This window comes from Heterocephalus glaber, unplaced genomic scaffold (genome assembly GCF_053883595.1).
Source record: "Heterocephalus glaber isolate CG9 unplaced genomic scaffold, H.glaber_assembly_v1.0 deba00001532, whole genome shotgun sequence".
NCBI lineage: Eukaryota > Metazoa > Chordata > Mammalia > Rodentia > Bathyergidae > Heterocephalus > Heterocephalus glaber.
The window spans coordinates 17492359-17519111 of NW_028258330.1; the positions used below are offsets into that span (position 1 = coordinate 17492359).

Genomic DNA, 26753 nt, shown 5'->3' on the forward strand with positions numbered 1-26753 from the left:
ATGGTGTTTGCATGTAACTTATGCACGGCCTCTTTATATTTTAAATCATCTCTAGATTACTTGTACAACCCAGTACAATGCAAATGCTAAGTACAGAGCTATTACACCATGTTATTTAGTGAATGACGGGAAGAAAGGAAGTCTGTGCTTGGTTAGCACAGGTGCAGTTTTCCCTGAACACCTGGATCCATGGTTGATTGAATCTGCCAATGTTGAACAGGAGAATATGGAGAGCCAACATTAATTGTTATTTCAAGCCAGGCGAGGTGGTGTACTCCTGTGCATTTGGGAGGCTGAGGCAGGAGGATTACCACAAGCTCAAGACCAGCCTGAGGTAGATAATGAGTCCAAGGCCAGTCTGAACTACACTGAACTACAGTGAGACCCTGTCTCAAAAAAAAACCAAAAAATCTGTTATTTCAACAAGATTTAGAAAAAAAAAAAAAGATTTAGGAAAGGAGTATGCATTAGGCCTTCCATCTTGAACTATAAACATTAGGCAAATAAAACCTTCACTAAATGGTGGCTACAGGCCAAAGCATGTTGGTGCACCCCTGTAATCCCAGCACCTTGGGAGGCTGAGGCAGGAGGATCACAAATTTTAGCCCAACCTGAACAATTTAGTGACTTAGCAAGACCCTGGCTCAATAGAAAAAAGAAAAAAGGGTTGTACTTGTGGCTCAGGGCAAGGCTCGCAAACTTCAGTACTGAAAAAAAAAAAGAAAAGAAAAAAACTGACCACAGGAAAATAAAGATCTACTATAAACATTCAAAGGAAGCAAACTGCTTAGAAAAAAGTCGTTCCTGAGGTCTAACAGCAGAGGAATGAAAGCAACTCCAAGCTCTCAGGAAATGTACAACAGCAGACTTTAACAGATAATGGTACATAATTAGGAGGAAACTTTAATTCTTTAAGGAACTGAGGTTAAAATGAGAGCCACCAAAATGAGACAAAAACAGAACGCCACCCTCCAAACCAAACCAAACCTTGCACCCTGTTTATTAACTGAGTGGTGACGTCATCAGAAATGCCCGGAATCAAATCTAAGCTTCAATATAAAACTCGATGATAAGACTTGAAGCCCTATCGAAAGTGCTCAGCCAAGCCAAACGCCTTTTCAGAAGGTGCCTGAGAACCAACCGAGGATCAAGCTCTCACTGAAGCAGAGCTGCAACATCTCCCTTAGAGGTAGGTGGTGTGTGTGTGTGTTTTGTTTATTTTGTTTTTCTTGAGATCGAGTCTTGCTACGCGGCCCAGGCTGGCCTCGAACTTGCAGCAATCCTGTCTCCTCCCGAGTGCTAAGATTACTGGCGCTTGCCATCACGCCCGGCTTATTTTCAATTTTAATAATTTGATCTAAGTGTGTTTGTTGTTTGGGCTAAAGTTTCCAGAAAACATTAGGCCTCCGTGTGTGTGTGTGTGTGTGTGTTACTGGGGACTGAACCCAGGTGCTTCACACTGAGCTACATCCCACTCCTTTATTTTATGAGACAGTCTCGCTTATTTTCTCAGCCTGGGCTCCATGATCCTCCTGCCTCAGCCTCCCAGAGTGCTGGGATCAATAGTGTTGCACCGCCACGCCCAGCTGTCCGTTTTCAAATAGGGAAAAACGGGAATACAAATCTGCAGCTTCAGCTTCCACATTTCATCGTCCCGAAGGCGGCTTGGGCAAACCCCGGGAGGAGCTCACGACCCCGCGTGGGCTCACAGCACACCACTGGGGGAGGGAACCCGGGGATTCCCAGCCACCGCCGGCCGCCGTCGCGGTCCCTTTCCAGGAACGTGAGAGCCCGCCTTCCGCGCACGGCCGCTGATTGGCCGAGAAGGCGCCGGGCGTGAGGTCAGGCCCCGCCCCGCGGGCCGGCCTGGCAGTTTGGTCTGGAGCAGCTGAAACCGGTTTGAGCGGAGGCGCTTCTGACGCTCGCTTGGCGCTGCCGCGGGCCGCCGGGAGGCGCGCGGGTGTCCGGCTCCTGGCTCGGCCTCGCTCCCGGGCGGCGGCGGCGGCGCAGAGGCGCTGACCACGTTGCGGCAGGTGAGGTGAGCGGGCGGCCGAGGCATCCGCGCGGCCGGCGCGGGCGGGGTCGCAGCTGCGAGTCCCGGGTTCCGGGTGGCCGCGCGCCTGCGCTCGCGGTGCTGCAGCCCCTTCGCCGGCCGCCTGCTCGGGTCCCTCGGCATCGGAGTTGACAGTCGGGACTCCGCGCGTGCACCGGGGCCAAGTTCAGGGACAAAGACGCACCGGCGCGCGGCCGGGACGCGGTGCCCTTCAGCAGTTCTCGCGCCCCTGGGGTGGCTTGGGGCGCTGGCATCTGCCGGGTTCCTGAAATCGCCGAAAAGCGGGGACCGCACGAGAAAAGTCGGAGCGGCAGAGTAATACGTGATCGGGACAGAAAGTCTAGGGTGGGCCGGTGTCGCTCAGCTGTCCCAGCGAGCGGGGCGCCTCACTTTGTCGGGAATATTCCTGGCCCGGGAGCGGACAGCGGTGCCGCGGGCGGATTTGAAGGCTGCGGCCCCGGTGCTCCTAGGCCCGCTGCTTCCAGAGCCCCGCAGACCGCCTCGCTGACTTTGGGGGAGAAGCCCCCTTGTGGTAGTCCCATGCATCCCCCCGCCCCGGCCTCTTGGATGCTTTGCCAGCGCCCTCACCCTGCCCAGGCGCTAGCCAGTCAGGCGTCGGAGAGAATTCTTTCACCTTGAGGGCTCTGCGGCGTCCGTCTGCAGTACTCACAGAGGAACTGATTGAACCAACAGGATGTTGGGGTCTGATGATGATTTTTTCATACTTCTGGCTGCTACCCACCTACTCTAGTGATTTGTGTTACTTTTTTGCTACATTTCTGACCGTTATTAAGCAATGAAATAAATACAAGCTGTCAGTCTTTTTTTTTTTCAGTTCTTAGTGTTCTGGACACAAAGAATAAAGCAAGAGGTAAAACCGCTCATGGCCAAGTCCATTCCTGATTTTGTTCTAGACAAAGTTTAAATCTGCAAAGGTGAACTGGGCGTGGTGGCGCATGTCTGTAATCCTAGCACTCCGGAGGCTGAGGCCGGAGGATCCCTGCTAGTTCAAGGCCACCCTGGACTGCTGTACATAGTTGAGATCCTGTCTCAAAAAAAAGAGGGGAAAAGGAATCAAAGTTGCTGGAGTCTAGCGAGGAGAATTAGAGACGGTATTTTTCCTTTGAAAAATGATGAGGGAGAACAGGGATGTTCTTTTTGGCCAGATGTACTCTAGCTAAAAATACCGACTTTAATTCAGTCTTAAATTAAGTGTTCCTGTACCTTGGTTTGCTTAAACCTCTCTTATTTCTCAAGCTGGTGGGGCAAGCTTATTTGACAGAATAAATTTATTTTTATTGTCTTTTAAGTGAAAAATTATATCAAGTTTATGGCACCACAGACATAGAATAGATTAATTTTGCCACATAGTGTGATTTTTTTTTTTGCTATAAATTACAATGTTATATTTTGCTAATTGCTTGGTTCTTTAAAATGTTAAACGTAGTGTTAAATACTACAGAAAATCTTAGATGAGAATGCTACCTTCAAAAAGTACAAAATGAAGATTATAGATTCTGTTTTTTAAAAAATCTGTCTGAGGAAGTGTGGTCTGTTTATGTTGTAATACCTGAGTTGGTTAAATTACCTATACAGTCAGCTCCGCATACGATGACTAGCATTTTTCACCTTACTCTTTTTTTTGTACCGGGGTTCGAACTTGGGTCCTTGCACTTGCACAGCAGGCGGGTGAAACCACTGAGCTAAATGCCCGGCCCTGCCTTACTCTTTTTTAAATGTGTGGAGACCTCACCTGTCCAATCTGCAGTGTTGTTGCTTGTTGAAGGCATGGGTGGATTTGCAAGTCTTTCATTCCACGATGGAACAGTTTTTACTCTGCTAATGGTGCTTGGTGGTGCAGTAGTTGGGTGCCAAAACTGCATGCTTCCATCCTGCACCAGAATTGTGGCCTCTACTGGTAAGAGGGTAAACTGCCTTCCAAGCAGCTCCCTGGGCTTTTGTTCCATATGGCTTTACATTTTTGGTGGGTGGAAATTGAAGTAGGATGCTTGGCTTTTCAATTTAGTGGTAGATCGCTTTGTTGACTTTTGAGGAGGTTTTTAAGGGGATGATTTTGTGTTTGTGTATATATTACACACACCTGCCAACTGAGGATGGAACACAAGGCCTTCACACTGAGCTAACTCCAAGTCCTTTTATTTTTTGAGACGAGTTCTTGCTAAGTTGCTAAATTGCCCAAATTGGTCTCAAAATTATAATCTTCCTGCCTCAGCCTCCCAAATTACAGGCCATGCCACCACACCTGGCTGTGTATATAGTTCTGTGTAATACATTTGCTGCAACTATTCACTGCTAAGTTACTGTAGGCACTTTACAGGAACTTTAGCACTGAAGAGTTCAGTTTTAGTAATTAGTTGATTTTTCTTTTATTAAATTTATGTGTTTCTTGTTTGTCTTAATGTAGTAGAAATCAAGAGATAATTTTGTACCTGGTGGGTTTTTTTTGTTTTTTTTTTTTGAGACAGGGTCTCCCTATGTAGCTCAGGCTGGCTTTGAACTCACTATGTAGCCCAGGCTGGCCTCAAACTTTTGTCAGTCCTCCTGCCTCAGCTTCCCAAGTGCTGGAATTACAGGCACGTGCCACCACACCCAGCAGCTGTTGTTTTTTATTTTTTTATTTTTTAGCTGTTGGTTTTTATACATAGGAATAATTACATCTTACTTTAAATTATTTGAATTGAGTACAAACTATGGAATTATAAGGGAATATCCTTTGTTGAGAATTGTGGCAGTAAATAATGGGTGAGAAAGTTTATAGTTTAAGACTGAGGTTGATTTTTCAGCCATTTTGTTGGCTGATAGGGCTAATGTTGTCTCTTAAAATTAATTCACTGGCTTAAAAGCTGAGCTGTTTTGCTAGCCTTAATTTTTTCTTTTCTTTTTTTTTGAAACAGGGTCCCTGTTGTTTGTTTGTTTTTGAGATAAGTCTTGCTGTGTAGTACAGGCTGGCCTCAAACTTGGAGCAATCCTTCTACCTCAGCCTCCTGTGTTCTGGAATTACAGTTATGCCCTCCCACACCTGGCTTGGCCTTAATTCTTGATATGATACAGATATGTTAAATATAATACTGAAGTGCTTCAGTGAACATTGATTAGAAATTACTTGAACTCCTGGGCGTCTACTCAGATTCACATTAGATGTTATTTTATTTTTAAAATTTTTATTTTATTTTATCCCATCCCCCCCTTCAAGTCCCCTTCCCTCCATATGTAGATACCATTTTAAAAGAGAACTATTAAGATATTTAGATGAGAAGCTAAGAGGTTAATAGTCTAGAGCTACTTTTAGGTTGAGGCCGGTCTTTGACAGTTCCAGAACTGGATATATGGATATCTGGCTAACTGGATATATGTATTTTTTTGTTTTTAGATATATATATATTTTAAATAGATTACGCTTACTTTTAGACACAGTATCTAGGTATCCTAGAAAGTTTTGCATGAACAAGTTTTCTGTAGAATATTACATTTTTTAACTGAAATATTAGAACAATTGCCAAATACAATACTTCACCTAAGGCAACATGACACCACATTGGTGGTCTTGTTTTACTTATTTGCATGTAATGCTGTAAATGTGATGTTATACAGTTTACAGCTAACATTGAGCTGGGATTCCTTTTTTTTTTTTGATACCAGGGATCGAACTTGGGACCTTGTGCTTGCAAGGCAGCCGTAGGAACCTCTGAGCTAAATCCCCAGCCCTGAGCTGAGATTCTTGATCCCACTTTGTACATATTCTGAACCTCACCCCTATCTATTTATTTATTTATTTATGAGGCAGGGTCTCACTATGTAGATCAAGTTGACCTTGAATTCACTATGGCCTAGAACTCTCAGTGATCCTCCTGCACCAGCCTCCTAAGTGCTGGGATTACGGGCATGTGCCACCATGCCCTGTTTACCTTAGCCCTACTGATATTTGGAGACAGTTATTTCTGGAGGGCTGTTTGCATTGTGTGGTATGGAAGCACTGCTAGCATCTACCTACTGGATACCAGGTGCATCCTTCCCCATTGTGAACAAAAACCTGACTCTACCAGATCTATTCCCTGGGGGGTGAAATTGCCTTCCCTGAGAACTGCTGATGGAGATCTGCCTTCACTCCGGTAGCAGTCTTTCTCAGATGTGAGTTATACATGTTTTCAGGGGAGGGGAGGGAAGCAAAGGAGATCAGAAGAATGAATAGCTATGATAGGTACTTTAGTATTGTTTTATAATCTGTAAGTGAAAATAAAATTTATCTGGTGAGTTAATGGAAATGATGAAGAATAAAGACATGATTGGAATTCCTTTAGGAACTTTGGTGGATTGGTGTGCAAGTCTTTGGAGGTGTTAGAATTTATGTAGAGTATGATGTATCCTTGAGTAGAGCATGTGGTTCCTTACTTGAACTACATAACTATCTTGAAGTATGCCTGTGTCTCTAAACCTGTAAGTGTGGATATTTAGAGCTAGTCCCTGTCTTCATTTCAAGTTAGAGGGTGGTAAGCAGATTGTTTGGCTGAGAAAGGAATTAAAGGAAACAATTTGCTTGAGAGCAAATGTGTATAAAGCAGTGAAAGACTTCAAATCCTTAGAAGTTTAGATTTCTATAAGTAATAAAAATGACTCCAAGCCAGGGATGTGAGAAAAGATGTTCTAATTGACAGAAAATGTACTAGTGATAGAGATTTAGAAGCTGAAATTCAAGTAGTAGACATGGTTTTGTTTGTTTTTTGAGGCAGGGTCTCATTATGTAGTTCAGGCTGGCCTTGCACTTACAACGATCCTCCTGCCTCAGCCTCCCAAGTGCTGGGATCCCAGTAATGGGCCACTATATGAGACTAGGAGATAAGGTTTTGAATGAAGTTGGTAACTAGAAGCAATGGTGTGAGTACAAGATGAATTATATGTAATTGATAGGATTTGATGGTAGATCATAGTTGAGACTTTAAATGTGAAGCCTTCAGAATTTGTATAATGATGGTTCTGTGATAATAAAGAGAAAATCTGAAAAGACTGATTTGGGTGAAGGGTTTTTAAAGATTAGTTACATTATGTTTGAGAATCAGATTCTTAAAATTGTTGCAAAACTTAACTAGTTTGTTTCAATGAGTGGTGCTTGTTTGGTTGTTTCCTTGTTATGAAAATTGGTACCTTGATATTAAAGTAGAAATTCTCTGAGTCAAACTTTTAAAAAAATTTGTAGTTGTTTTTTCCCTTCCATAACATGAGCCTGGTCAGGAAAGATAGGTTGAATTCCAAACAGCTGCTTAGCCTAAGAGAAAGTGTGTGGCAAGAGAATCTGTTTTGTTTTGAGATAGGGTCTCACTACTAGTTTAGACTGGCCTTGAACTCACTATGTAGCCCAGGTATGGCAATCCTGCCTCAGTCTCCCAAGCGCTGGAATTACAGGCATGCACCACCATGGCAGGCTAAGAATTTTGACTTTGTAAACAATTTGGACACTTTGTTTTTCAGTATTTCTGTCCCCTGCATTCTTAAGAGAATGCTCTTTAAGGTTACCTTTTGCAGTACTTTCTGGCACCAGTGCTGTCCCCACACTGTTTATATGGTCAGTTTACAGAAAAGGGCTCTGAAGTGAATCTTGCCCATGATAGAGATTCATTTTCTTTTTTTTTTTTGAATCTGATAATCTAATCTTTTTTAAAATTTAATTTTATTGATACATTTTAGGTACACAGTATAATGACATTCATCATTGGAAATTTGCACCTTTACATAATCTCTCTTGGTTCTTATTTTTTCCCCCTTCCCCTGCCCCCCCTTCAACCCTCCATCTGTCCCTGTTTACAAAGACTGTTTCATTTTTTCCTTTTCTCATATTAATTCCATTCCCTTCTTTCCTTTCCCCTACCCCTCCCACTTCCCCTTCACCCCTTTTCTTCCTATTTCACATTATCTATTACACTTTTTAGTCCTTATTTACACTTTCGGTTTCTCACACCAGAGAAACTATTCAGTATTTACATGTGTGTCCTATTTATTTCACTTAAGAGTATCAGCTCAATGTGCATCCATCATTTTCTTTTTTTGCTTTTTTCTTCTGTGGCTTTTTTGGGACAAGGTCTCACCCTGTAGTTAAGGCAGACCTCGAACTGAACTATGTAACCCTAGGTTGTCCTCAACTCCTGGTAATTGGCTTGTTTCAGCCTCCCAAGTGCTGGGATTACAAGTGTGCATCACCACCCCTGGTTTGCCTCATTTTTATTTATTTATTTTTTTGTACCAGGGATCAAACTCAGGACCTTGTGGTGCCACTGAGCTAAATCCCCTACCCTCTTTGGGTTTTGGGGGGGGGGGTTGGTACTGGGGATCGAACTCGGGCCCTTGGCACTTGTGCAGCAGGCAGCAAAACCACTGAGCTAAATCCCTGGCCCCCCTCTTTGGTTTTTTTGAGACAGTGTAGCACTGGTTCAGGCTGGCCGTGACCTGACTGTGTAGTCCAGGCTGACCTTAAACTCAGGATGATTCTTCTGCCTCAGCCTCCTGAGTGCTAGGATTACAGGTGTGTGTATACCTGGCATCTCTTCATTCATATTTACTCCTTAGTTTTAAAAAACAGCAAACCCAGCATAAAGCTGCATAGATATTAAATGCTACTTTCTTTTTGTAAGTACTGTACTGTTTTTTAAAATACTTATAAACATAGTTCTCAGTTTAACATGGTTTCTTGGTGGTAACCGTCTGATGCTAGTATCTTCATGTACTTTAAGTGACATTTTCTTTTTCTTCCTAGGAAGAATCCTAAAATAAATCCATCAGAATGACGCCTTCTCAGGTTACCTTTGAAATAAGAGGATCTCTCTTACCAGGTAAAGGTTTACTTTACAATGATTTTTTAAATAAAGTAAGCATTTTTCTTATCTGAGTTGTTTTAAATGTGGAATTGTTATTAGAGTGGGCTAATTTTTTAGATGAAAAGGTCTTTTACCCCCTTGCCTATCAGAGGTGTGATAGAGGCGTAGTAAACTGACTCATAGAGAAAAAAATTTCAAGTGTCTTATTCTTGTGTTTGCCAAGAAAGCTATGAATGTATTCAATTTTCCACAGGGTGATGATAGCTGGGCCCTGATTTTTAGAAGTAACATGGAAATGAGGGAAGTTGTGTTAGTGCATGAAGTTGGCAAGGAATCTGGCCACAATAACTGCTCACTGTGTGGGAGGCTTCTTTCCACCTCACTGTGTTGGTGCTGTCTGTTGAAGTACAGAAATGCTTTTCCTGTTAGAGCATGTATCAAGCAATACCACCCTGGGTTGTGTACTTCCACACTGAATGTACTTGGAAAACGCTGACCACACTGCAGTCTGCAGATCTGCTGCGTTCCTTCTTCCTTCCCTCCTCAGATTTTCTCAAATTCTGTTTGCTGTGCCTAAATCTGTGCCCATCCTCACCCTTGAACACCCATGTTCCAGACGGTGAGGTCCCTTAGGAAGTTTTCCCAGGATCCCAGCACTCTTTTATAGCATCTCCTAGAGATTTTATAGAATTACCGTATTGAGGGATTTCATTTATGGATGGATTTGTGAACCCTGTGAAACATGACCTTGTCTTATTTATGCTAAATTCCTGCACCTAACACAGTGGTTGGCATGGATTAGGCGCGTAGTAAACATGCATTAAAAGAACTTTATAACTAGTAACACTAATAGTAGTTGGCAGTGTGTGTGTCCAAGTTCATGTTACCCGGGCATCTGCACTGAGCTACATCCCCAGCCCTCATTTTTGAAATTTATTTTTACTTGCATTTTGAGACAAGGTCTTGCTAAGTTGCACAATTGCCAAAGCTGGGCTCAGACTTGCAATCCACAGGCTCCTGTGGTGGCTGGGATGACAGGTTATGCACCACCACACCAAGGTCCTGTTCTCAGTCAAATCAACTAGTACTCTGTGCCCGGGGTGGAATTCTGTAGCGTGGAGACTGCTGGCCAGTGGAGGGATTGGCTCTCTTCCACAAGCCCTCACTTCTGATCCTGCCTTGGACTGCTCTGCAGAGAAGACTTCGGAGCTGACTGTACCCTTCAAGGCTGTTGGAGTTAGAAGGAGCTGGCCCGCAGAATTAGTTCACAGTAGGGTCAGCCTTACGAGGGGGACAGTCACCCTCACGGACTAGAGGGAGGGAGAAGATGGAAAGGAGGAAGAGGGAGAGGGACAAGGAGGGAACATTGAGGGAGACTTTGCTCACAGCACGCCTTCACCTTGGTCTCCCCACTGCAGCAGGAGGGTGCATTGTGTGCTGAGTGTTGAGCAGGATCCAACAGGGAGGGGAGAGCTGTAAGGAACAAGTGAAAAGGGTGTGTGGAGCTGCTCTTTGTAAATCCCCTTGTTTTTTTTTTTATTAGTACATGCCTGCAGCACACAATAACTCATTGCAGGGAGCTGGCACATGTAGACACACCACATCCCAGCTCCTTTTCATCCCTTTCCCCACCCCTTCTCCTGCCCTCCATCTACTGGTCCCCTTTCTGAGTTTGAGGTTTCTGTTGTGTTTTGGTGTGTGTGTGTGTGTACTGGAGATTGAGCCCAGGACTTTAACACTGAGCTACATCACCGGTCCTTTTTAAATTTTTTTATTTTGAGACAGAGCTTCACTAAGTTACTAAATTGCCCATGCTAGGCTCAAAAGTGTGATCCTGCTGCTCCTGGTTTCAGTGATAGGAATCCAGGGGTGCACCACCGTGCCTAGCAACTCTATAATCTTTTATAAGTGAGGCTAACTAAAGAGAGAGCTCTGTTTATTCTAGTAGAAAGTTCCTATTGCTGGGCGTGGTGGTGCTGGCCTGTAATCCCAGCATTTAGGAGACTAAGGCGGGAGGATTGCTGCAAGTTTGAGGCCAGCCTGAGATACATAGTGAGTTCAAGACTAGCCTTAACTATATAGCGAGACCTTTACTCAAAAAAGAAAAAATTAGAATCCATATTGCCTAGGAATCAACAGGACAAACACCCATAGGAGCAAAGTGAACCACTGATTCTCCCGAGTTTCATTTTCCACTTGAGGGCCAGATTTAGCTCAGTGGTTCTGCTGCCTGCTTCACAAGTGCAAGGTCCTGAGTTCGATCCCTGGTACAAAAAAAAAAAACAAAACATTTTTTCCACTTGATGCATAGTCCTTTCTGAGGAAATAATAAGAGTTTGCCTTGAGACAAATTGGTATTTGTACTCATTTCATTATCTTTTTTCTTTATGAATTTTAATTATACTAATTCAAAATGTGTTGATACACAGCAAAAACTTCTGCATACTTATATTTAAGATGTGAGCTTTTGCTAAATGTACAAAATTTAGCAAGTATGAGCAGTAGCCATGTGTTAGCTTTTAAAGTCTATTGATAAGCAGTGTTCAGATGAAACAATAGTCATTATTTTAGTAAGGAGTACTATATTTTTTAACACATCAGTCTGTTTCAATGAGTTTTTAATTATATTGCTGCTTTTTTTGTTTGTTTGTTTATTTGTGTGTTTATTGCAATGCTAGGGATTGAAGCCAGGGCCTTCTCACTGAGCTAAACCCCCAGGCCATATTTTATTTTTAGTCTGAGACAGGATCTGGTAAGTTGTTTAGGCTCAGCTCAAACTTTCATTCCCCCACCTCAGCCTCCCAGACTCCTGGGATTACAGTTTGTACCATCACACCCAGATTTGATAAAGTTTCTGATCTATAGCTTGTTAATAGCCATTGTTTGAGTTCTTGGAAAATACTGATTAATATTTCTCTCGAATTTCTCTAGGAGTTTAGCCTTTGCCTCTCTAAATTAGAAGCTGCCTTGATGACAGGGACTGAGGCTGGATGGAGGTGCCAGTGTGGTCCCTGCATCCCACCCTGTCTCCAGTGAGGCTCTTGCATCTCAGCTAAGGGACACTCTGTGTCTGGTTGAACTAGCACGACTGCTTGTTTTTGTTTCCTAATGCTGAAATCGAAACTTTCCTACTTAGGAAAAGACTTTAATTCTTCTGTTTCTTTTTAGGAGAAGTTTTTGCAATATGTGGAAGCTGTGATGCTTTGGGAAACTGGAATCCTCAGAATGCTGTGGCTCTTCTAGACAGTGAGACAGGTGACAGGTAAGCAAGGAAATGTCAGGTACAGAGTAATTGTGATGTCATATTGAAAGCTTAGGGACTGTGTAAAGTGCAATAGTATGTATGACTGAGGGTGTTAGGGCTCCAGCCTGCACTCCTCCACTCCGATGCATCCCTAGCCCTTACACGTTTTTATTTTTATAAAAGTTATTGAGTGTTGAAATAGGTTCCTTTGTTCAACCACTTAATGTTTAAAACAAAATTTAGGCATTATCTTTTGAATTTTTAGTACGTACTTTCTTTTTTTTAAAATATGATAGTGGTTCTGGGAATTGAACTCAGGACTTCACACATACTAAGCATACACTATACCATGGAGCTGTGTCTCCAGCCCTCAGTACATGTTCTTTTCCCCCGCAAGCCCAGGGTCTCAAATTGAACTACATCTATAATCTTGGGCAGATCTAGAGTCTCTAGGCCTGAGTTAGCACACATACAGGGAAAAGGGGTTAGGATAGAATCCATAGATGTCAGTGGAGTTGGTACTTAGTCACCTGTGGGTATTTGGAAGTGTTATGTACAAGCACCATTTTAGGTGGTTAAGGGTCTGGAGGCCCAAATTCAATTTTCCTATAGAGCAGGGCCACTGAAAATGTGAACCAGTGCTAGTCCAAAAGACTTATCAGTCTGTGTTATGACAAATACAAAAATCGAGATCAGCAAACAGTGACATTCATAGCAGATTGACTTTGCCATGACGTCCATACATGTCATGGTGAACTCAGCGCACTTCCTGGGTATGCGGATGAGAATTAGTTGCTGGACAGTTGGGCTAAACAAATGAAAAGACTGGTCCCTTACAGTGTGTAGATCGAGGAGTACTGGTGGCATCACTGAAGGAGGTAACGAAGGACAGAGAGTCAGGGCCTTAGGTGAGCAAGGAAAGGAAAATAGAATGACCCAGAGTGTTGTGATTTTTTTTTTTTTTTTTTTTTTAGGTCTGAGGTTTTATTTTATTTTTTAAGACTCCATAGTCTGGGGTTGCAGTTTATCATACTGGATCAGATACAACTTCACAGTCACTGTTCTAAAATGCAAGGAAAAAGTCCCTTGAAAAGGATAAACACCTCATCCTTCTGTGAGAGCCTAATAAAACTCTAGTAAAGAGTAGGTACCACAATGAATGTTTTGCTATAAAAAAAATTTTTTTTAATTCCTACCTAAAATAATAAAATCTCAAAAACCTAAAAAAAAAAAGAGTAAGTACCAGTATCATCATGAACAGATCTCCCCTTATAAACATAGCTGAGGACTGGCAGAGGACATGTGTCATGCTGATGACACACTCTGTGTACCAGCGACCTTTTATTTGAAGCTAAAACTTGGTTAAAATTATGAATTGTAGTGAGCTCTTTATCATAGCTCGGAGGAAAACATTTGAATTGAAACAAGTTACAGATTCTGATTGGTTGGCTGCGGGGATAGCTGGAGCCTGTACACAACAGTGAAAGGAAGAGGAGTACAGAATTTGGGTTGGCCACATGCATGTAGCTTGACAGTGTTTGCCCCTCACTTGTGACCTGAAAGCCTCCGTCCCAGAACCTCGTAGCAAGCTCTGTAAGTGGGAGGTCAACAGAAGATCCTGACGTAGGTTTCTACCTTTATGCTACTTGGCTTTTCTGCTTGGAGTGTTTCAGGCTCTGTATATAGCTGGTGCCTTTTCATCATTGGGTCTCAGCTCAAGATTTTCTTTCCTGGGCCTCTGCTGCAAAGCCTCAGAACATGCAGTGCATTTTGCTTGCTTGTTTGCTTATTTGTCTGTCTAAGGAAAGGAAGCTCTTTTTTTTTTTATTCTTAAAGTTCTTTTGTTGGTACTTTTTATTTTATTTTATTTTTTGGTACTGGGGATTGAACTCGGGACCTTGCTCTTGCAAGGCACGCGCTGGAACGAGTGAGCTAAATCCCTGGCATTTTAGGCATACAATACATTTACATTTATCATTGGGTGTTTGTACCTGTTCATGATGTATCTTGGTTCTTATTTTTTCCTCATTACCTGTGCTCCCTTCACCCCCTCCACCCTTCCCTATTTACATAGACATCATTTCCATTTTTTTTTTTCCTCATATTTTTTCCTTTCCCCTTCCCCCTCCCTTCACTCCTACCGAAAGCAAGCTCCTTGAAGGTGGGAGCCTTCCTGTAATACTTACCATTCATTTCCATTGCCTGCATAGGGTAGGCCTGGAGTAAAAGTCTGTGCAGGAATAAATGAGTGGAGTTGGTCACAGACCTTATTTGAGTGGTTGTGAGTTATGGGGTCTTTATACATTTCAGTTTAATGTTGATGCTCTTTTTAATCTTTCCTCCTGGCAGCATGTTATGGAAAGCAACCATTGCACTCACTAGGGGAATATCAGTTCTGTATCGCTACTACAAAGGATACTTTTTAGAACCAAAGGTATGTTTTCTTTATCTGGTTTCCAGTTTCTTTACCACTTCTTTCAAAAGCAACTGACTTTAAGTTTGAAAACTTTAAAAGTAAAATGAGTGTTGTGGTCAAATAAGAATAGAACGCTCAGTAACATTTTAATATCAAAAAGCAAGTAAGTAGCCATTTCAGAGCAGATGTCGGCCATGGAATTTTTAAAAGACTAATAGTAAGTATGTTCAGTAACAGTCTTATGAGATTGGTTTTGATTGACAAATGTTCTTTATAGGGGTACGTTTTCTGTGACCTTTCTTTGTAAACTGGTTAGTATCCAGTTGCAAATGTTTTTCTTTTTGTGTTTAATCGTACGTAAAAATACAGTTAGAGAAGTGTATAGGCAATTTTAAGTGGTTGTTTTAAAAATTATTTTGCAGTAGCCATCTCCTACTGGCTGCATTGTTTCAACTCCTAGCAAGATGGGAGTCCTCTTAGCATTTTCCAGAAGCTAGTATTAATTAGCTAGGATCTTTTTTGAAGGCCTTTAGAATAGCTGTTCATTCTCAATCTTTCTTTTCACAATGATTTATTATTTTGGGGTTGTTTTCATATTTAGAAAAGGAAAAAAGTTGATTCTTTTTCTCTTAGTCTGCAAATACTTATTTACGGCAAGGATTCATTTCCTTCAGATTTTTACCTTTGGTACAGTTGGGCTGCATGTAAATAGGGATTTAGGACAGAGATGTAGGAAACAAAACATGAATTGGACCTTTTTAAAATTGCTATTTCTGTTGGAGGTCTTTGAATACTATTCTACATGTGAAAAATACAAGCAGTCACTATTACCTCATTCTTTTAGCCACCATTATCAAGAAGAAAGAAAACTGACAAACCTACTTCAGCTGGCTTTTGCACCTATTACTTTTTTATTCCAAGAATATTTTGTAAATATTCAGTAAATAAACTTAAATTATTTTATGGTTGATCATTGTGTTGGCTTATTTTGACAATAGTCTTTAATAACTTAAACAAGTATCTGTTTATTTGACATGGAGGTTGTGCATTGTGGCAAAGTTCTTTAGTGTGAATTAAACAGTTATGTAGGGATAACATAGTTTGAGAATCCTGATAATATTAAATTTAGCTTTGTAATGCAAATTCAACTGACTTTTACTTGGAAAGGGAAATTTGGACAAGAAAAATCATGAGTCCTTTGGGCATAGTTTTCTAAAATAAGACTGTTGTCAACACAGGTCAAATTAAGACAACCCTGTAGTATTTCCTCTTCATTGAAAATGTAATCAAAAGCCAGTCAAAAAAATGCCTTTTGGAAAAAATTGGCAAGAAGTCTGCTTAACAGTAAAACAACAAATTTTCACCTTGTAATACTTGCAAAAGTTTACAGTATATGTTGGTGAGTGTGTTTCTTTAAGTAGGTGCTTGCTCTGTATCGTGTACACATGTACCGTGTGATGCAGGGGCTGCTATGGTAAGTATGTTTTTCATGGAATAGAGTAAATAGCTACATAAAATCCCATGCATATGGATATTTTTTCTACACACCAGCTTAACGTGACACTTCTTTTTAAAGTTGGTGGCACTTTTTAAATGAAACTTTTTATTAGAAATATCAAAACTGTTGGTTGCGCTTTGTCAAATGATAGAAATAATGCGTAAAAAAATGTGTGTTACTCCTGAAGTGATGTAAATGAATGCAGTACATATTTTATAAAGATAAATAATGATAGGAAAATAGCAATGATGAGAGCATTAAAAATCTGAAACTAGAGAAAAGATTAATTTTATTGGGTCAAAAAACTTAGAATAAATCTAACCAGGTAAACTAAAAATCTTAAGATGTGGACGAGTCACTTGACTTTTCAACTGTAGCATCTTCCTCTATAAAATGAAGGGCTTGAGGGCCAGGGATTTAGCTCAGTGGCTCTGTGTCTGCCTTGCAAGTGCAAGGTCCTGAGTTTGATCCCTGGTACCAAAAAAAAAATATGAGGGGTTTGAACTATACATTTTGTAGGGCCCTTTCATTACTAACATTTTATTGTGTTGGTTTTTTTTTGGTACTGGGGATTGAACTCGGGACCTTGTGCTTGTGAGGCAGGCGCCAGAACCACTGAGCTAAATCCCCGGCCCCTAACATTTTATTGTGACAAAATTTTACCATTTATATTTTCTCTTCCATACTTTGCTTTTTATGGCACATTACTTTTAGTTTAGAAGTTGAGTACTGGAATCTTTTTTCTCAGTTTTGTTCACAGCTGTATATGTTCTCTTACACTTTGTGAAATTAGAATAAAGTTAATATTTCAAATTTTAAGATAATTTTGGAAGTAACAAGACAAACTATTATTTTAATTAAACATGGGAAACAAATTTAATATTCCTAGAATGAGAACACTGGTATGAGTCTACATATAGTCCATTAATTTCATATCTTCATCAGTTTTTGAATAAACATGTAATGTAATTTAAACATCTTATTAAAATCCATGTCTCCCCCCCCCTTTTTCTTGTGACTGGACTTAGGGATGTTTACTTGTAGTGAAAAGTTAGCCAATTTTTAATTACATTCTTTCAAATTTTTCTTTTAGTGAAACTGGGTCTATTTTTCGGTAACATGTCTCTTTCTAATGTTTATAAGTGCTAACATTTACTCATCAGATTCATTTCAAACTCTTGTTTTGATTTAATTTCACTTGATCTTTATATTGTTTAGCAAAAGAATCAGTTACCTCTGAGAGGCAGATAGTTGTTTATTTTCATAATAGCTAAGCTTGTTATTTTAATAAATGATTTTTTTCTTTTTTTTTTGGTACCGAGGATCGAACTTGGGTCCTTGCCCTTGCAAGGCAGGTGACAGAACCACTGAGCTAAATCCTTGGTGCAAGAATGATATCTTAATAAAGTTATTACTAAATACTAAAGATACTCTGAATTATTAATTTGAGATTTTAACCTTCTCAGCGATGTCTATTGACCTAGCTTCCTTTGTTTTACTCATGCTTAGGTAACCATTTTTCTACTTGCTCTTACTAAAAACTGATTTTTAAATAACAATTGAGTTGATTTCTGTATGGCACTGTAGGTAAAATAGCTCAGCCGCTCCCTTTTATATGTGGATTGTTTTCAGAATTGTGGAAAGAAAAAATATCAGTAAAAAATTTTCAAAGTTCATATCTGAAAGCAGTAATATTGTATGATTGCCTAAATTTTGCTTGTTGGATTGTTAAAAAGAAACACAAAACCCCAGTCTACATGTTGGATAATCTTTTCCTTCTATTGATTGATATAGGCAATTGATGTCACTGTTTAAGAAAGCAATATAATTAAAACATTTTTTGCAGAAACAAATTGATGTTTTTATGTTTTTGTTAAACATTTCTACAGTCACCTGATCTTAAATATACTAAATTGTGAAAGAACTCTACCTATAATGTCTGTGTGTGTGTGTGTGGTTTTTTTTTTTTGGTACCAGGGATTGAACTCAGGACCTTGCAATTGCAAGGCAGGCACGGTACTGCTAAGCTAAATCCGTAGCCCTCTACCAGTAATGTTAATGGGATATTGTCTTGGAGTAATCTTTTTTTCTCAAAAGCCACCTTGTGCACTTTATTCTAAAAGCTTAAAATTGTTGCAACCTTTTGCAGAATAGAATTAACAGATGTTGAATCAGTTATTACAGCCAACATGGTAGAAAAGATTGCATGCTTTGGAGTCAAAACAGATTTTGCTGGGTGTGGTGGCATACACTTGTAATCCCAGCATTCAGGAGGCTGAGGCAGGAGGGTTGCCACAAGTTTGAGGCCAGCCTGGACTGCATAGTGAGACCCTGTCTCAAAAACAAAACATTTTGAATTTGAATTTCCCAATATTTAGGCTTTTTTGTTGTTAAAGAACTTTATTTAGTAAGGCTAAATTTGTTTGTTCTTCTGGTACTGGGGATCAAACTCAGGACCTTGCAGCTTGCAAGGCGGACGTGGTGCCACTGAGCTAAATCCCCGGCCCCATAAGGCTAAGATTTAAGATTACTTTCTGAAGTTTAGTATAGTAATCAATGATTTTGGAAGTTCAGTGTATTCTTTTTGTTTTTTAATCACTGTGTACCAACCAACATAGATTTCTAGTGTGAGTTTAATGGACAGTTATCTCATTTGTTGAAATGTCACTTTATACTGCTCCTCAAATAATTATTCAAATCTAGATGATTTTATGAGGTGAGGAGTGGGTTACTAAAATAGATGAGTGTGGAGATGTTAAAAATATGAAATTTGTTGCCTATCAAATCTTTAATCCATGGGACTATTTGTATATGATTAAGTAAGGTATCATAGTCAACATTGTGTGAGGTTCCCGTGGCACTTGAATTTCAGAAACAAAGCAAAATAAACCCTCCCTTTTTCTCTACTCACTTTGTATCCACGTTGATATATATTCATGGAACCCATTTCAACTCACTTTTGATTAGTAATTTCTATAAGAACATTAATTCACACATCTTTATAGAGAAAGGGATTTGAGGAGGGAGTGCAGGGGAACATGAGAAGTAGGAGGGTGGGAAAAAGGCACAAAATAGTTTATTTTGGCTGCTTGTTGCTAAGAAGCATTGCTTCTATTTTTAATGTACATCTTTGGAGGTTAAGAAGTTAGATGTTTAAAAAACATTTTGAAGGGGCCAGGGATTTAGCTCAGTGGTTATGCTGCCTGCCTCACAAGCGCAAGGTCCCAAGTTCGAGTTCCAGTACCAAAAAAAAAAAAGTAAAAAACATTTTGGAGGGCCAGGGATTTAGCTCAGTGGCACTGCGCCTGCCTCACAAGTACAAGGTGCTGAGTTCAATACCCAGTAACAAAAAATCCCCCAAAAAACAAAGACTTAAAAAACATTTTGAAAGCGTCAGGAAAGAAGTTGTAAAAAAAAATGTAGTGGGTATAAAATTAAATGTATCTCCATGTAATGGAGATATTTACCATATTTCAAGGTGAGCAGTCTTAACATTTAAAAAAAAATCTACCTCATATGCCACTTAGTGAACCCTTATAATGAGGTATTCAGCTAGAGGAAAAGAACATTTCATTTACTATTGTAGGGTTAGTAATTTGAATAAATATCTAATGCTGTTTTAGTTCTTAAAAGAGTTTGCAGAAAGGAATTTTTCCTGGTAGTTTTTTAAATTATGGTTTTTTGGGGGCTGGGTACCAGGGATCAAACTCAGGGTGACACTGTGCTAAATCCCCGGCCCCTAAATTATGTATTTTTTAATTAGTACATTTGCAGTACATAATGATTACATTTATCTTGGGGAATTTGTACACATATGTAACACATCTTAATTCTTTTTTATCCCCTTCCCCTCCAATTTTTTTTTTTTTGGTGCCAGGGATCAAATTCTGGACCTTGCGCTTGCACGGCAAGTGACAGAACCACAGAGCTAAATCCCTGGCCCTTCCTTCCTCCAATTCTTTTTTTTTTGGTACCGGGGATCGAACTCGGATCCTTGCGCTTGCGCAGCAGGCAGCGAAACCGCTGAGCTAAATCCCCGGCCCTTCCTCCAATTCTTGATCCCCTTCCCATTTGAAAAAGCTATAATTCCATTTTTTCTTTAAATTATCTCTTTAAGTGATGGAATTATCTGTTATTTAATAAAATGTCTTATCTATTACATATATATTGCTATTTGGTACACTTACATAATCAGTATTAAAATCCAATAAGATACAGAGAAGAGTACCTAATGCATCTAAAGACATGTACTATAGAGACAGAAGCTTGAAGTTTTTAGATATCTTAAGAGTATATTGTATGTCCAGAAAAGGGCTCAAAGATTTATATGAAAATGTTGATAGAGATTATCCCAAAGTGGTGTGAAAATGGATTATTTTTTCATTTTCTTTTTTTTTTTTTGGTACTGGGGATTGAACTTGGGTCCTTGCTCTTTCGAGGCAGGTGGTGAACCACTGAGCTAAATCCCTGGCCCAATTTTTTCATTTTCTCTTTGCTAACTTTTTAAGTTTCTTTAGAGAACGTGTTAAAACAAAAAACATTGCAATACCTTATAAGGTTACAGTTTGAAGATTTTTTCTTTTAATTTGTATTTAAGGACTTTGTTTTGGCACATAACTTTAGTGTCTTTTTTTAACAATTAAAGTAAAATAGGACGCTTTTAAACTTCAGTCTTGCCTGGCATGATGATGCACACTTAATGATCCTAGCACTAGGGAGGCGGGAGGATTGCCTTGAGTCGAAGGCCAGCCTGGGCTACATAGTTAGTTTGAGGTCATCCTGAACTATACAGCGAGATTCTGTCTCCAAAAAATAAAGTAAATTGAGAAATAAAAAATACATAAACTTCAGTCTTTTAGGGAATACTCAGGGAATCTTTGATGGTAGTTCAGTCTTGTTTTAAAATGCTTGTGTAGGTTATTAACAACAATATATAAAGCTTTATTTTCTTTTTTAGTAAGGGAACATGATAGCAGAAGACAGTATTAGGAATTATCACATGAATTTATAACCTCTTAGTCATAAGAATCAAACTGAATGTTAATTCTTTTTTGTCATACTTGGTGTTCAGATTTACCTGTGTATATGTCCTTTCTTTTAGGGTTTCCTGTGGGCTCTTTAGAAACACTAGTTACTGTGATATGTGAAATCTGATGTGCTTGTTTCCCACTTACTTTAAATAAATATGCAATTTTATACCTTTTAGTTCTTCAAGTAACTTGTAATTGATCTCAAAGTACTTGTTCCTATTATTGTAAGCTTGTTTTAGGCTTTTTCCAAGCACCTGGACATTTTTGTTTTTTGAAACAGGGTCTCACTATGTAGTTCAGACTGGCCTTGAACTCACTGTGTAGCCCAGGCTGGCCTCAAACTCTCGGCGACCCTCCTGCCTCAGCCTCCCAAGTGCTGGGATTACAGGCATGTGCCACCACACTCAGCTGGAGGCTTTAAAACATAGCAGGAGACAAATATTTTATCTAGTAATACTTCTTTTACTGCTGACATATGAAAGTGTATTTGGTGTTAACTTCATGACAGAATATCAGTTCAAAATTAAAATTTTTTCTTTTTTGGTACCGGGGATCAAACTTGGGTCCTTGCGCTTGCACAGCAGGCATCGAAACCACTGAGCTAAATCCCCAGCCCCCAATTTTTTCTTTTTAAACAATTGAGTGTTATAGACAGATTTACAAATAGGTTTAAGAGAGTTTTATGTGCCAGTTCATCTCATTTTTCTTAATTTACTACCTCATTTTCTTCCAGCATTTCATCATGTTTTGTGATCGGGGGTACATTGCTGACTTTATATACTGATAATTACCAAGATGAATCTCTTGATCTCATATTTAGTATAAGACTTAGGCCACAAACATCTAATGGAGTCATGGGTAGAAAATAAGATATGAGAGATTATTGCAGACATTTAACTTTTAAATTGCAGACTATCGGTGGTCCATGTCAAGTCATAGTTCACAAGTGGGAGACTCATCTACAACCACGATCAATAACCCCTTTAGGTATGGGCATTAACTACATCTGTTTGAGGCATATGCATAAAGTTACTAATATGCTGCACAATGACTTAGTGAGATTTATTAAAATTTATTAAAGTTTAAAGTCAATGCATTATCAGTATACAAATTTCACTTAGCATTTCACGGATCTTTCAAAACTAAACAGTTCTTAATTGCCTCTTTGTAAACTTTATTAGAAATGCTTGTTCGTTATTTTTATTTTCATGGATTAGGTTAATTTATTATGAAATGCTTGTTTTCATGGATGTGTTAGAAAGTTTTTAAGACAATGTTCTTGGCTGAGCATCTGTGGCCTTGATTATTTGCTCAGACTTAGATAGCATTTGAGGAGAAAAGTGTAATCCAAAACAAAATCTTTCAAATTTTTAGATTTGAAGAGTAAGAGCAATAGAATCAGTTATTCTCCTTATTTTTTAAAATTTTTTTTGGAGCTAGTAAATATGTGAATAAACTTGTATAAATGAATTCAAATTTCTTTGTTACAGTTTACATACTTTCCTCTTAATTTGCTTAAAATTCTTTGCTGGTTATGCTAGAATTGATATTCAGAGAGCTTCTTTGTTTTTAAAATGTGAGTCAGTTTTCTTGTGCCTAAAACTGGCATTTCTCTTCATACAGATACTTTTGAATTTCCTTTTCCATGCTGAAAATAGAATATGAAGTTGATTTTACATACACTACCCATTTCATTACAGTGTTTATGTGTAAATGGACTTAGTGCTGAAAAGTGTGTCTTTTAGATTTTAGGCAAAGTTAAAATTTAAGGATAACAGTTGTCTGTTTACTAGCTTAGATTAGAAAGCTGTGGGTGTTTCTGGTTTACTTTGTATCATGGACGTACATCTTATTTAAATAGAGGTCTCATTCCATCCTCTTTATTGGATTTCTTTTTGTTTTACATTTTTTGATAGTGTATTTAGAAATTTTACACAAGGAGAATTATAATAGTCCCATACTGAGGTTGAAACGTATTAGGTATTAAGTTAAAGCATCTTGCACTTAAATGTTTGTTTTTTTTTAATCATAAGAAGTGGAGTGATTTTGTTTCTGTTCTTTAGAAAGAAATTTACTGCTTTTGAAAATAAAACTTAGGAGTTGTGTGAAATCTACCTGAGGATCTGTAGAAACTGTAGCATTTATTTTAAAAAATTTCAGACTATGTTTAAAGTAAACTGCGAAAAGAGGTAGGAAGGAATGATAATTCGTATTTTACTTAGAGAAATGGGGCTTTACAGATTTCATTTAATTGAACTGTTAGGAGAAGGGGTTGTGCTAGCACTTAGTTTTTTCTTGGTAGTTCCTCACAGCTCTGTATATACAGGTAAGTTTATACAGTTTGAAAAGCTTTTTAGCTGGCCATAGAGAATAGTTGAGATTTCAGAAGAATTATGTATTAGAAAAGTTCAGAATGTACACTACCTAAGAATAAGCATTTTAATTGTGCCAAGACCTTTGGTTTGAAAAAAATTGACAAGAGGTTATCATTATCCAGCCACCTGTTAACTCGTCCATGGGAGGGTGTGGAAGTCGTTCTGATGCCTCTAGAGCACCTCTCTGAGGGGTTTTCTTTCTGTTCCTTACACTGTCATGGATAATAAACCAAAGTCTGTAAGAACTATATTGCTTGCTAGACTCCTTAAAAAGGAATTCTTTATTGAGGGCTACAATAAATATGCTTATTCACTTTAGGCTTTTAAATTGTAGATTTAATATTTTAAAAAGTCCTTAAAGTTGGTGATTTCTCATTTGTTCATTTTGTATAGTCATGAATTTTAACAAGGTTTTCTATTTTCCTTGAATTCTAGAAAGTGAAATTATTATTGATGATGGACAATTTGGAATCCACAGTAAGTGAGACTGAGTTCTGAAAATATTTACTTATGTGATTGAGATACATTTTATTTGAAATATGTGGCTATGGGAAATAGAATATTGTCTGATTTTGAAAGTAGACCGAACAAACAAATACATTCTGTTAAATAATAGTTTCCAATGTAATTCTTACACTTTACACTTTTATGTGTTACATCAAAAAGATAAAACACTGTTTTGTTTTTAAAACACTATTGTTTGATTGGTGATTTCGGGTATGTGAGTTTATATAATTAATTTAAAAGCAGTAGACTTATTTGAGGAGGTGATAATACTAATTAACCCGACTTGACGAGACTATACATTTATTGAGTTATAATTCTCTAACCCATAAATGTTAAAAAAAAATTTTGGCCACGTATGGTGTCGCACACCTGTTTATCCCAGCTCTTGGGAGGCTGAGGCAGGAGGATTGCTGTGAGTTTGAGACCAGCCTGGGCCACATAGTGAGTTTAGGCTCACCTGGAACTACATAGTAAGACCCTGTTTCTAAACAAAAAACCCACACCTCTCTTTAAAAGTCGTATACTTTTTTTTTTTTTTGGTACCGGGGATTGAACTCGGGTCCTTGTGCTTGCACAGCAGGTGGCGAAACCACTGAGCTAAATCCCCAGCTAAAAGTCGTATACTTAACAGTTAACATTATCTTTTTAAACATGAAGATTTGAAATGGTATTGTGTCTTTAAACATTTAAAGTGTGAAACATTACTCTTAGGCTAAGTTTGTGCATGTTGAGTGTTTATATGAGTATATGAATTTTTCAGTAAAGTAGCCAGACTGCTGTAGTAATTCTGGCTGAAATTTGGAGCTTAATTTACAGTATAGTAGAAATGCTTGAACTTCAGAATATGCTGAAAATGCTGTGTATTTGCATGCTTTCCTGCTTCTGTAAATAATATTCTGAGGATTCAGATTTTCTTCAATGACTGGAATTCTTTTTTTTTTTTTTTTTTTTTGGTACCGGAGATTGAACTCGGGACTTAGAGTGCTTTTGAGGCAGGCAGCAGCACCTCTGAGCTAAATCCCTGCCCCAGTGACTGGAATTCTTAATGTCTCAGGATCATGCTGCTAACTTGCCTTCTCCTTTTAGAAAACTCTACCTTAGGACTCAAAGGTGGAAAAGGGTGGGCGGAATTTGTGTTTGTGCTAACTGAGCCAGAGATAAGTTGCTGATAACCAGTTTACTTTTCTGAAATGAGCAGGACCTGAATGTTTTGGTTGTGGTTTTACTCTTTGTGTATGTTTATACATATTAGCAATGTGCATATCTGCCAGTGTTTGGATAAGAATGGATTTGCTTTTCTGAAATTTTGTTTAGAATGCTTTACATCATAACATAGTTTGTAATACTTGAATAACTTTTGTGTTTATTGTTTTAGTTTTGTCTTCTTTATTTATAAATTTTATTTATGGTGCCTGTTTTGAAGAGCTCTCTTTAGGAGGAGTAATTTTTCATTTCTTTACCTATAATGCCTAGCGTTATGTCCTTCCTTTTTATTATTAATTATTGTGTATAGTCATAAAATGGCATTTTTTTCCTAATTTTTTTTCTTTTTTACTTTGTTGGGTGAGGTTTGCCATCCTAAATTTAGCTTTCAGGATGGAAAGTCATTTCTTTGACTTTGTCCATTTCTAAAAACTGTTTAAAATTTGACAATTATTATTTTTGTGTGTGTTTTTTTTTTTTTTAATTCTTTTATTGTTACATTTTAGGTATGCAACACATTTACATTTCTCATTGGGAACTTGTACCTTTACATGATGCATCTTGGTTCTTATTTTTTCCCCATTCCTAGCCCTCCCTTCACCCCCCAATCCTTCCCTATTTACAAAGACTATTTCCATTTTTTCCATTTCCCATAATTTTTCCTTTCCCTTCTTTCCTTTCCCCTGCTCCTCCCACTACCCCTACCCCTTTAGACCTTTTCTTCCTATTTTGCATTACCAATTATTCATTCTAATCATTGGTACATTTTAGGTATACAGTATAATAACATTCATCATTGGAAGTTTGCACCTTTATATACTCTATCTTGCTTCTTATTTTTACCCCTTCCTCTGACCTCCCTTCAACCCCTCCATCCCTCCCTATTTACAAAGACTTTGTTTCCATTTTTCCATTTTCTCCTATTAATTCCACTCCCTTCTTTCCTTTCCCCTACCCGTCCCACTTCCCCTTCCCCCTTGCCCCTTTTCTTCCTATTTCACATTATCTATTATACCTTTTGGTCCTTATTTGCACTTTCAGTTTCTCACACTAGAGAAACTATTCGGTATTTACACATGTGTGTCCTATTTATTTCACTTAAGAGTAACACCTCAATGTGCATCCATTTAGCTATAAATGTCTCTAATTTCTCATTTTTTATGGCTGAGTAGTACTCCATTTTATTTAAAAAACCACATTTTCTTGTCATTGTCATTTAATTGAAGGAACTGTCTGATTTCTTCTTTAATTTCCTCTGTGACCCATTGGTTATTCAGAAGTATGTTGTTCAATTTCCTTGTGTTTATGAAATTTTTTGAGTTTCTTTTGCTATGGATCTCCAGTTTCATCACACTATGGTCTGATAATATACAGGGGATAACTTCAATTCCTTTGCACTTACTTAAACATGTTCTATGTGTGAGTATGTGGTCTATTTTGGAGAATGACCCATGTGCAGCTGAGAAGAATGTGTATTCTGATTTTTTGGGGTGGAAGACTCTGTAAACATCTGTTAAGTTCATTTGTTCAAGAGTTTGATTGAGTTCTAGTATTTCATTACTCATTTTTAGTCTCGTTGATCTATTTATTTGTGACAGTGGGG

General features: G+C 38.8%; 1 protein-coding gene across 7 annotated transcripts in view; it reads left to right on the forward strand.

The window, feature by feature from the left end:
* The first annotated feature begins 1091 nt into the window (after nucleotides 1-1091).
* Gpcpd1 (glycerophosphocholine phosphodiesterase 1) overlaps nucleotides 1092-26753 on the forward strand; it is a 55249-nt gene continuing 29587 nt past the window's right edge. For 4 of the 7 annotated variants that reach the window (XM_004840786.4, XM_013070719.3, XM_087188688.1 and 1 more), the window contains exons 1-6: nucleotides 1872-2033; nucleotides 8817-8892; nucleotides 12046-12139; nucleotides 14471-14555; nucleotides 21977-22052; nucleotides 23876-23917. In XM_004840786.4, coding sequence (XP_004840843.1) covers nucleotides 8844-8892; nucleotides 12046-12139; nucleotides 14471-14555; nucleotides 21977-22052; nucleotides 23876-23917 — 346 coding nt within the window. In that variant the 5' untranslated portion in view covers nucleotides 1872-2033; nucleotides 8817-8843. Of the gene's footprint in view, nucleotides 1190-1871; nucleotides 2039-8816; nucleotides 8893-12045; nucleotides 12140-14470; nucleotides 14556-21976; nucleotides 22053-23875; nucleotides 23918-26753 lie in introns of those variants that run through there. The other 3 variants (XM_021255027.2, XM_021255025.2, XM_021255026.2) reach the window with 3 other exon arrangements.